Source organism: Stegastes partitus, unplaced genomic scaffold (genome assembly GCF_000690725.1).
Source record: "Stegastes partitus isolate 25-593 unplaced genomic scaffold, Stegastes_partitus-1.0.2 Scaffold593, whole genome shotgun sequence".
In the NCBI taxonomy this organism is placed as follows: Eukaryota; Metazoa; Chordata; class Actinopteri; family Pomacentridae; genus Stegastes; species Stegastes partitus.
In genome coordinates, this window is record NW_007578324.1 from 266,624 (window position 1) to 278,562 (window position 11,939).

The 11,939-nt window shown below is 42.1% G+C and overlaps 1 protein-coding gene across 1 annotated transcript in view; it reads left to right on the forward strand.

The window, feature by feature from the left end:
• Nucleotides 1–10,855, forward strand: part of apobb.1 (apolipoprotein Bb, tandem duplicate 1) — a 20,888-nt gene extending 10,033 nt beyond the window's left edge. Inside the window, exons 12-28 of the mRNA XM_008289115.1 lie at nt 3–150; nt 660–845; nt 928–1,123; nt 1,206–1,385; nt 1,491–1,685; nt 1,771–1,938; nt 2,038–2,243; nt 2,486–2,668; nt 2,757–2,887; nt 2,993–3,203; nt 3,288–3,460; nt 3,855–4,015; nt 4,106–4,215; nt 4,304–4,677; nt 5,017–8,066; nt 8,334–10,696; nt 10,819–10,855. Of these exons, the coding sequence (XP_008287337.1) occupies nt 3–150; nt 660–845; nt 928–1,123; nt 1,206–1,385; nt 1,491–1,685; nt 1,771–1,938; nt 2,038–2,243; nt 2,486–2,668; nt 2,757–2,887; nt 2,993–3,203; nt 3,288–3,460; nt 3,855–4,015; nt 4,106–4,215; nt 4,304–4,677; nt 5,017–8,066; nt 8,334–10,696; nt 10,819–10,855 (8,072 nt within the window). The remainder of the gene's footprint in view (nt 1–2; nt 151–659; nt 846–927; nt 1,124–1,205; nt 1,386–1,490; nt 1,686–1,770; nt 1,939–2,037; nt 2,244–2,485; nt 2,669–2,756; nt 2,888–2,992; nt 3,204–3,287; nt 3,461–3,854; nt 4,016–4,105; nt 4,216–4,303; nt 4,678–5,016; nt 8,067–8,333; nt 10,697–10,818) is intronic.
• The last annotated feature ends 1,084 nt before the right edge of the window (nt 10,856–11,939 follow it).

Below are 11,939 nucleotides of genomic sequence, written 5' to 3' on the forward strand. Positions count from 1 at the left end.
AGAGGAGGTGGGTGAGAGGAGGATGCTGGCCAAGCTGACGTCCACCGTGGACAACACCTCTCACCCGCTGCACCACACTGTGGGGTCTCTGAGCAGCTCCTTCAGCAGCAGACGGATCCAGCCACGGTGGAAGAAGCAGCGCTACGGCAGGTCCTAGACCGCTGTCAGAATCTATAACAACATGCTGGAGTTCTTCTCTCCACACTGCATCTTTGTATAATAGACAATATTATACCCAGGTTTTCTCAGTATACCCCTTGCTATGTGCAATATATCTCCCTCATGTGCAACATCCTATTGTACCATGTTTATTGTATTTATCTCCATTATATGGATCTATAGCGTATATAGTGTGTGTACAGCTCTACTGTATTGTATTTCTCAGCTCTTCCTATTAATAGTTAATCTGTTCTCTTTTTCTTCCTGTCACTTTTTTGTGCTCTTTCCTTTATCTGTGCTGCTGCAACAAGTGCCTTTCCCCACTGGTGGTGAAAAATAAACTGCAATCTGATCTAATTTAATCTTGAAATAAACACAAAGAAGAAACTTTTTTTTGATTCCTGCTCAGACTCATATTCAGCTCCTGCTCATCTCAAGCACACCTCAGGAACATCATCGTTTTAATTTCGTTGTACCTTGTGTATGATGACAATAAAAAGCATTCTATTCTATTNCCCCATGCAAAAGCGTATTGCTGCATATCTGGTACTCATGAAGGACCCCCAGCCAAGTGAACTGACCCAGCTGGCTAATGCCTTGCCCAATGAGCAGGACCAACAAGTCAAGAGCTTTGTCATCTCCCACATGACCAACATTTTGTCCTCAAGCGTGCCTGAGACCCAGGAGTAAGTGCTGCTAAACGGTGCACATGTATCCTGATTTAATCTCCACCAGTAGTTTAAGTGTTTTTTTGTTTTTTTCCTACAGACTGAGACAGAAGATTCGTGATGCCCTGCAGGGTAATGAGATCGGGCCCACTATGGACCCCACCAAGTTCTCTCGCAACTATAAGATCGGATCTCTGGAGGGCAACATGATCTTTGAGGACACCAGCTACCTGCCCAAGGAGGTCATGCTTGAAATGACTCTGAAGGCATTTGGCTTTGATGTTGACATGATGGAGGTAAACATCGGGAGATATTTTATATAAGTTCTGCAGTGAGGCAATTTTTCAGTGAGTTAACTAAATGTTATCACGTTTGCAGATCGGCATGGAGGGCAAAGGATTTGAGCCAACAGTTGATGCTCTGTTCGGAGAGAATGGATTCTTCCCTGACACCGCCCTGAAGACGATGTACTTCGTCTCTGACAACATGCCCCAGAAAGTCAATGCGATCCTGAGGGACCTGATTCCTTCTCTGAGAAAGAAACAGGTATTCAGCTCTGCTTAAACAGACTAAGAGCAAATGTATCTACCTGTATGATGATCAATTTCTCCACAAGGGAAACATTTTAAAAAGATTGTGCACATCCATATTTAGGCCTCCCAGAACCTGATGAGGGAAATCGGACGCAACCTCAACAAACTGGTGAGGGAACTGAAGTCTGTACAGTCTCCAGAGGCCATGGTTTATCTGAGACTTTTGGGAAATGAGCTGGGTTATCTGAGGACCAATGAAATGGAGGAGATGGCCTATTCTGCTGCCATGATGATCGACAGCATGCTCAAGATGTTCCCAGCTGATGTAAGGAAAAGTTGTTTTTGAAAAGGAAAAAGTGCACTCATCTAGTCCTTGCTTATAACTGAAATGTCATGTTTATTCTCTGCAGCTGCTGAAGGCGCTGATGACTAAGGCTGACAACACTTTCTTTGCCCACTACATCTTCATGGACAATGAGTTCTTCCTGCCCACTGTCACTGGTGTGCCTCTGAGGGTTTCACTGTCTGGTACTTTCGCCCCTGGTATCAAGGGTGGAATTAAGATTGCTCGTGACATGGTAATTATTCAGAAATGTGAATAAATGGCCCCTACAATGTTTTCTTTTTTTTGGATGCATCAACCTAACTGTCTATCTTTCTCTTGTGTTTCCACGCAGAGCGAAGTGACCTTCATGCCCTCTGCTGACATTGAGTTTGTGACTAAGATTGGCTCCCACATCCCTGAATTTTCCAACACTGGACTAGAGATGTACACCAGCCTTTTCCATGAGAGTGGCCTTAAAGCCAAGTTGTCCACAGAAAATGGCAAATTGAAACTGGCCATCCCTGCTCCAGGTGGCCCAACTAAGCTCATGACAGTGACGTAAGCCAAAGTATATCTTTAAGACCTTACATAAATGTCTCAAAATTAAATGTAAAGAAAGAAACTGACAGAAGCTACTTTGCACTGCTGGTTGTAATGCAATCACTCCCTCAGCTTGAATGAATGGCAAGGAAAGCTAGCATGTGTAGCTTAAGTACGTTTTATTCTCACTTTAACTTTTCTTCTTTTTAAAAATGGTCTAAGCTGCATTTTTTTCCCCCCTTGGTACATTTACAATATAGAAACAACCTTGTGGCAGTGACTGGATCAGAAATGAAGACCATCCCTCCTATGGTGATGGACAAGGTTGATGTCCGTGAGTGCACTCCAGTCTTCGCTGGAATGAAATACTGCTCTGAGCTACAGTACACTGATGCTTTCTCTCAGGAGACGGCCCCGTACTTCCCCTTCACCGGAGACAGCAAGTGAGCAAGACTCTCTGAACCACCAGCAAATAACTGTCTCTCAAAATGAGATATTGACCTTATTAATACTATCAAATTAACTTAATAGATTTGCTGTGGAGCTCCATCCTACCGGTGAAGTCACTGAATACACAGCCACTGTTGCCTACGAGCTCCTCATGGAGGGAGATGATGGCCAGCAGAAGGTTGACTCTGTGAACTTCATTCTGAGGGCGGAGGGTAATGTCCAATATTGACATTTTTTTTCTCGTACAATGACAGCCTCAATTTCAAGCAATTTTATAAGAGTCATTAAACATTACTCTTTTGGTTGGTCAACAACAGGTGCAGATCCCACTGAAGCCAGAGCAGTCATGAAGTACAACAGATGGATAAATGCCATCACAGCCGACATCCAGATCCCTGACTACGATGTAGAGGCCGGTCTTAGGTTGGGTGTTGTTGATGGAAACACCAAGGGCAAAGGAACTCACTCCATCTCTCTCGACTTCGTCAACAAGAACATCCCTCAGCTCTCCCTGGTTGGCCGCGCCAAGTAAGAAAGGAACTAAAAATCTTAAATAGCACTATTGTCACCCGTCTGTGACGTGGTAAGTTTACTAACTGGTTCATGTTTCAGTCTGAAGGCCATGAAGGAAGGTATGCTGCAAGTCCAGCTTCTGGTCCCCTCAATCAGTGCTGATGCCACTGTCACCGCTAACATGAAACGTGATCAGGAGTTGGAACTGGAGCTTAAGTTTGAAAGCAAGATCATGGATGCCACCTCTGAGCAGAAAATTGACATGAAATACGGTAATGCCCTTTTCCAAAATGTTCCATAGTAGTTCATTTAATTGTTATTTATTTTATAGACAGGCCCCGATAAATTTGTGCCACATGCTAAATACAGAAACATATCGCGAAAATTTTGGTTTACATTTGGTGCCTAAAAATATGAGGCCCAGTCACATGGCATTGTTGACCATTTAATGTCAATTCGGTCTGATGGGACAGTTGGCAAGACAGAATGAAAGCTAGCCATGTGCAGGGCACAATGCAGCTAATAAACCTGCTATGTTTTCTGAGCAAAAATGCTGAATTTAATTCTGTGTAGAATAGATTTACTCCTGGTTCATATCCAACCCGAGGTTTAGAGGAACATTTCCTCATGTCTTTGCATTCACTTTACTTTCCTCTGTTGTTTCAGACGGCAGCAAGATTGAGGTCGAGGTCAAGTCTGACATGAACACCAAAACCAACATCCTGCCTTACACTGAATTTGTCGAGAAATACGGCAACGATTTTCTTGACGTGCAAGTGGGCCAGACAGATATGAAAGTCCGCCACATCTTCAAGAAATTTGTGGAGGTATAAATCTTTGTTCAGTTTTTGAGATTTTCTTTGGTTTAAAAAAGAAAAAGTGAACTCTGCATAAAACACAACTTTTCTGTTTTTTAGGCAGCAAACAACTACATGGAGAAGTATGGTGCTGATTATCCTTACATTCAGAACTTCAGAGTGCCTGACATGCCTGAGATTTCCTTCCCAGAGACACTGTTCCTGAATGCGTAAGTGTAAAGATTTCGATGGTAAATATTACAGTTATCTTAACTTTTACCCAACTCATGTATGTATATTCTTTTGTCTTTTTCACAGTGAGGCCAAAGGTGTCTACTACTTCAACAATGACCGCTTCACAATTACTATCCCTCTCCCACTTGGAGGAAAGACAACAGAAGATCTTAAATTCCCACCAGCTTTGACCACTCCCAGCGTGTCTCTACCCCGGTTTGGACTGGAAGTCGTCTCCATGGAAATTCCCATCCCAGAGCTTACTGTTCCCGAGAGCTTCACTCTGTCCATTCCTCTCTTTGGAAAAGCTGAGGTTTCAACCATGATGAAGAGCAACATCTATGACATGAAGGCTTCAATGGCTGCCGGCAAAGATGTTGTGGAAACACCAAGCTACTCAGCTAAGTTTGATGTGACAGGAACCTCCCCAATTGAGATCCTCTCAATGAAGATGGAAGGTAAGTCACAGTGAAAATCATTAATAAGCTGATTTTTTGTAACATCATAATTATTAACACATAGTTAACACCATGTGTTGGTCTCTTGGTGGTACAGTTTTCAATCACAATTTCAACTGTTGCTCGTGAAACAATGTGACTTAATTTCAGGTACAATGTTAAGGTAATTTCTAAGACTAAACCATACTGACTTATTGGTATATTTCTGCTGTATACAGGTATATGGTTACAAGCCAATCAATTTCAAAGGTTTGCTGTAAAGGAGCCACACTATAAGGATAAAGGTCATATAAAGGTATTGGTCATAAATGTTGTTTACCCTTTCTTTTTCATGTTTAGGCTCTGGGATGTTGGCCACCACTGACTCCATCAAAGCGCAGCTGAAAAGCTCTTTGGCCCATAAATTCATTGATGCCAGTTTTAGTATTGTCGAGGATGCAACCATCACAGATAAAATCAACTTGAAATCTAGCAGCAAGATGGAAGCCAAAAGCCCATTTGGTCTCAATGTTGTCTTTGAGCACGAAGGCATGGTTGGAATCAACACTGAAGAAATGTCTGCTGACAACAAGTTTGAGGGGATGTTTGCAGCTGGACCTATCTATGGCAAGACCACCTCAACCCAGTCATTCAACATCTTCCCATTCAGACCAGAAGCAAAGATTGATTCTAATGTTCAGTTAGACTCCACCTTTGCTAAGGCCCAGAACACAATCGCTGCAACACTTCTCAATGGCGAACTCTCAGTTGTGTCTAACACTAATGCCTTTGAAGACACTTTCACTCATGTTGCTGACCTTTCCTTCAAAGACAGCAAGCTGTCACTGAAATGTGATGCAAATGCCTTTGCTTTTGGTATGAAGATCCGTAACCAGGCTGAAGCATCTGCTGGTGCCGGTAATGTGGCCATGAAGATGGAAACAAATGCAGACCACTCTGACAACCGTGTTTACTCTCTGCTGACTGCTTCTCTTGATGTCAATGGTCTGGTTGTCAACAGCGACGCCAACATCAAGCTTCTTGAGAATGAGGCTACTCACAAGGCTTCTCTGAAAATGAACAAGGATGGTTTGACCACAAGTGGAACAACTACCCTCCAGAGCCCCCTGTCCTTCGAAAACACCTTTGATGCTGGGCTTGATTCTACAAGGGCTTCTCTGTCCATTACCAACAAGGCAGCAATCAGAGAAATGAAGGTTGATAATGCCAACACTCTGACCATTACTCGGTCTAGCCTTGACTTTAACTCAAAGGCTGAAGCCACTGCAAGTGAATATGCCTCTTACACTCATGATATCACCTTTGACCTGAAACCGTACACTGCCTCTGCAAATGTTAAGAATAACCTCAAACTTCTGGAAGCTGAATTCATTAATGAGGCACAACTGCAAGCTGAGCTTTACAAGATGGACCTGACCGGAAGCCTGAAGGCCATCTATGGTGAAGAAGAGATCAAGCACATCTATCAGGTCAGTTATGCTGATATGATCGCCAATGCAAAGTGCAGCACCACTGGAAAACTCTTTGGAACTCATATGAGCCACAACACTGAACTCGAAGTTATCGGCCTGGCTGCCAGGTTCAGCAATGATGCCCGCTTCAACTCACAGCCAGTGCGCTTTGACCACACCATCCGTTGCAGCATTGTTCCTTTCGATTTCAACCTAGACGCCATCTTCAATGCTGATGGAGACGTGACCATGTATGGAAAGCACAGTGCCCAGCTCTATGGCAAGCTCCTTGTGAAAGCACAACCTCTGGCTTTTGCCAGCTCACATGAATGCAGAGCATCAGTGAACCAGCAGCTGAATAATGGTTTGTCCCTTCAGACCACATTTGACAACAACATGGACAATGTGCTGTCACTCCAAGAGCAGAGGACTAGTTTTAGAATGAAGTCCAAACTGAATGAGCATGCCTTTAATCAAGACTTAAGTATTTACAACACTGCTGAGAGAACTGGAATCGAGGCTTCAGGCACCATCCTTACAAACATCATCAACTCAGTCTCTGCAGATAACCAGGAATTCACCATCTCTGGCTTCTTAAAGTATGACAAGAGCACAAATAGTCACATGATTTATATTCCCATATTTGAAAGTTTTGCTGTTTTTATGGACAGGATTAAGGTGCTTGCTGTACATGTTGCGGAGGCACTGCAAGACTACATCAACAATGACGAGGTCAGGGCTAAACTTGAGGCTCTTCCCGAGCAGATAAGTGACTTTGTTGCTCAAATGAATATTGAAGACAAGGCAGTTCAGCTGAAACAGTATTTCCTAGATTTTACCCAGAACTATGCCATCTCCATGGAAGATGTAGAAGCCTCTTTGAGAAACTTGAAGATTGCTGTTCAGAAAATTCTGGCTGATCTCACTGTTTACATCCAGAACTTTGTTAGTCTGATAAAGGAGACTTTTGTTAGTGCCAACTTCCCAGAGGTCTTTGCTCAGCAGATCCAAAACTTGCTGAATGCCATTAATGAGGAGTATGACATCAAGGGTATGCTTGTGTATGTGATTGAGACCATAAGAGAGTTTGTCCATCAGATTGACCTGAACAAAGTGAAGGGCAGCAGTATTGCATTCCTGTATGATATTGATGCCAAGTATGGAATCAAGGATAGTCTAGAGGAAGGTATGAGGGGTATTAGACAGACAGTTGAGAGGTTTGACCTGGCGAAATTTGCTGCTGAGTGTAGGAGGTTCGTTTCAGATGTGATGAAGTATTGCATTGATGTACTTGTGAATCAGGCTCCCCCAAAGATTCTCAGTGATGTCATAGACAATACTCTGGAAATCATTCAGAACCTCGACATTGCTGGTAACATCAACGCATTCTTTGCCAGGATGAAGGAGTTGATTGTAAAGTTTGAGGTTGACAAAAAGGTTCAGGCTGTCTTGGAAAAAGCTGTGGAGCTCATTAAACAGTACAGGATTGAGGAAACCATCAGTGCTGGAGTCAGAATGGTGAAAGATGCAGATATTCCTTCCAAATTCATGCAGGTATTCCAGGATGTTATTAACTATTTGAAAGCAATGGAGATTAAGGACATAATTTCCAAGCTGAACACATATATTGACATTATTGAGGAGAAAATTAGGTCATTTGATTACAATGACTTTGTAGATCACATCAATCAAATCATTGCAAAGTACACTGCAAATGTAAATGACCTGATCAGATCTCTTGAAATCCCCCAGAAACTCAAGGCATTGAGAGATTTTGCCAACTTTGTCGTATCCTCTGTTCGGGATTCTGTAGACCAACTGAGAGGAGTTGATATTGCAGAATTTATTAAAACTGCAACAGGTACCATTGACAAGGTTGTGTTTAATAATCTCAAGCAATTTGCTGAAATTATTAAGGAGAAAATTGTGCAACTGGATGTGAATGCTAAAATCAACACTTCCATCCAGTGGGCAAGCCAACGCTATGCAGAATTCAGAGCTTTTGTCTCTCGTATTCTCAACAGTACAGTTGAGATCATTAAGACGATCTCATTTGATCAAAAAATCATCAAGGAAGTACTGCAGATCATCAATGGGCTTGTTAGTGGACTGATGGAATCAGAGCTGAGCATACCAGCCTTCACAGTTCCTCTCACCGATCTTGTTGTGCCTTCCATGAAAGTCAACATAAACAAGCTTCACCAGTTTGAAATCCCATCACAGCTGGACATTCCTGAGTTTACTATCCTGGGTTTTCACACTGTGCCAGCCACTGTCCTATCAGCCAATGACATTAAACAGAGAATCATTGACTTCATTGATTTAATTCTCAACTTTGAGCTGGAGATGTTTAATATTGGTGCTTCATATGGACACCTGACTTTAAGCTACCTTCCCACTCTGCCTGAGTTGTCACTTCCTGAGATTACTGTACCTGAGTTCTCTTTTCCCACACTTCCTCATTTTCCAGCAGACAAACTTGTGAACTTTCCTCTAGAAATGCCAACAATTAAGCTGCCAGTAATCCCCAGTGGGATTATGATTCCAGCATTTGGTAAACTGAGCTATGAGATAAAGATGAACATCCCCATCTACACCATTAGGAATACTGCAGAAATCCAGAGCTCCCTTGATGTAGATGAGAACCCACAGTTGACAGCTTTTCTGACTTCCCAAGGCAAATCTCCAACATTTGAAATCCTTAACTACAATCTGGATTCCAATGCTCGGATTGCTATTCCCAAGGAGCATGATGTGAGTGCTCGTGAGACCCTGAAGTTCACTCATGTTTTCCTTGCAGTGGACCACCAAGCATCTGTAACATTTTCTGACTTCTCAGCCCAGGCCTCAGCCAAGACCACAGTAAAGGCTACCACAGCACCCTACAGTGCTGAGCTTTTAAATGAAGCTTTCTTAGCCACCAGAGGTGGTTTGTCTGCCTCTGCTGACACCTCCTATAAACATACACTCATCCTTCCTGGCCTCACAAGTGATGCCTCTGCTACTCAAAAATCTGTGGCACGCCAAGAAGGTACCTCTGTTACATTTACTGTTGAAAATCAAGGCACTAATACATACAATTCTCATCAGCTTACCCACAAGAGTGACTTACAAGTCATTGCCAGTCCAGATACAGTCAAGGTGACTTTGACAGGTGACACAGATGCAGTGCTTCTAAAGATGACACAGACCCTGAGTGCTGATTTTGCCATGTTCAGCAATTTCAAGTTTGATGTTCGCTCTGAAGCAGAAGGCCCCGCAATCAGAAAGAGTCTTATAGAGGGATCAGTAAATGTCAATTTTCCTGACAGAAAGCTTGAGTATAAGGCCACACATAGTACAGATCTAGTTGGTATTGTCAGTGGTGCCTTAAACAATGTGATTTACGTTGTTGTCTGTCCCACAGAGGTTGTGTTTAGCTTTCAAAATAAGGGAAACACAAGGGTCAGTTTTAATGATGCTCTTACTGCCAAAATTGATCTGCAGAATGACTACTCAGCGAACTTAAGGCCTGACAATCAACACATTAACACTGTGGCTCTGGCCCGTCTTAATCAGTACAAGCTGTTGTGGAACTTCACTGTAGAGCATAATGACAAGGAAGCTGCTCTTCTTGCTGCCGTGGAGGGGAAAGCAAATCTTGATTTCCTGACTAGGCCCATTAGCATTCCTGAGATAGAGCTGCCTTTTGTTGACTTCCAGACCCCAGCCATTAGTAACCTCAACTTGTATGAGCAAACTGGGCTAAAATACGTTTTGACGACCCCTGAGCAGAGTGTTGATGCAGATGTTAAGATTGTTTACCAAAAAAGCCAAGCTGACACCCTTGCCAAGAATACTGGTCTGATTCCCCCTATGGGCAACCTGATTACAGAGCTGTCTTTCAAGTCTGCCATCATTAATCTGAATGCCAATGCTGGAATGTATGCTGAGGATGATCTTGTGTTCCGTCTTGGAGCCACCACTGCCTCTGTGTTTGACAGTCTAAAAGCCAAACTTGATGGCACCACCAGTCTGACCACCAAGAGAGGAATCAAACTGGCCAATTCCCTGTCCCTCGAAAATCCTCACATTGAAGGCACTCATGACAGCACCGTCAGCGTGAGCACTGAGACTTTCGACAGTGCCATCTCTGTGGCTACTGTTGCAAAGATCGCCCTGCCGATACTCAACCTGGAAGCAAACCAAAATCTGGTTGCAGACACTAAAACCAAAGCAAATGCTGTCTCCACCTTCAGGGTGACGGGTAATTTAAACATCCCTATGATCAAGGCTGTTGGAAAGGCCGACGCAGATCACAGTCTGAAGATGGAAGGAACCTTTGACTATGTTTCCATGGAGTCATCCATCAAAGGAAACATGGATGGCAGCGTGTTTGAAGACTATATAGTTTTGGGAGTCCTGGATAATGAGGCAAATCTCTACCTGAATAGTGATGGCCTGCGCTCCACTTCCAAGGTTATTGCTGATGCCAAGCTTAACTCCGGTGCAACCAAAGTCATTGGCATGGATGTAAATGAGAATCTGGCCATTGAAGCCTCCCTGAGCCGTGTGTATGCAGTGTTGAAGTNGACATTTTACACAGATTTATTGGACTCATTTGTGTTTTTGCCTCATGTCATGCTTTATATGCAAATTAATTTTTTTTAACAACTGACAATTCTACAAGCCTCTTACTTTTGTTTTACAGTTTAGTCACTCCCATGTGGTACCAGCAAGGACTATAAAGGTTAACAGAGGTTATCCCAGCTCTGGGTGGAGGAAAAACAGTAGCATGGAGAGGACTGAGATGAATTTGTACGAGCATTAACACTGAAGAAAGAAACAGAGTTCAAAGTGGAGCACGAGGACATGTTCTGTCCTGTAGCAGCTTCATGTCTTGGACTATGACACTGAGAGGCTTTTATGTTCATAAATCTGTTGAATCAACAGGTGGTCTGATTGTTCTTATGCATCATTAAGATTGTCTGCACTGAATGGAAAAGAATTATGCAATTCAAACAATATACTTTATGTATTTTAAATACTCTCTTTATTCTTTATTATTAATTAATAAAATAAAATAACAGTTCCGCCAATATATGCATACTGCTGTAGCATAAGCTCAACATTGCAGCAAATTTGTGGAGTGTGAGAGCGAAAAACCCATCGAGCAGCCCTCATACCTGAAGGTTTCATCAAATAATGTAGATGGGAAAATTCTCTCACGGTTCCTCTGCCCTAGGCAACCACATATGGTACTCCAGTCCAATTAGAAAGAGGAGGAACTTCCCTCAAAACATTTATATAATGATATATTTGCCCTAACCCTAACGCTAACTAAATAATTACCTAATGAACTAAATGAAGAATTAAAAAAAAGAACAAAGTAAATAATTGACAAAATAACTAATTTAATAATTAACAAAATAATTAAGTAAATAATTAATAAAAGAATTAAAAAAGAACTAAGTAAATAATTAATAAAAGAACAAAGCAAATAATGAATAAAAGAAGTAAAAAAGAATTAAAAAAGAACGAAGTAAAGAATAAACAAATGAACTAATTAAATAATTAACAAAAGACTTAAGTAAATAATTACGTAAAGAACAAAGTAAATAATGAACAAAACAACTAAAAAAGAATTTAAAAAAAGAACTAAGTAAAGAATTCAAAAAGAACTAAGAATTAATTAATGAAATAAATGAGTCCTCCGTCACCGGCTGAGGTCTCTGCAGACAGATGAGGCCTTTTGGCCTGAGGAGGAGCTTCCTCTGCCCATCCTGTCGCAGACGCTGCAGAACACAAACCAACACATGATCAGTCTTCTGT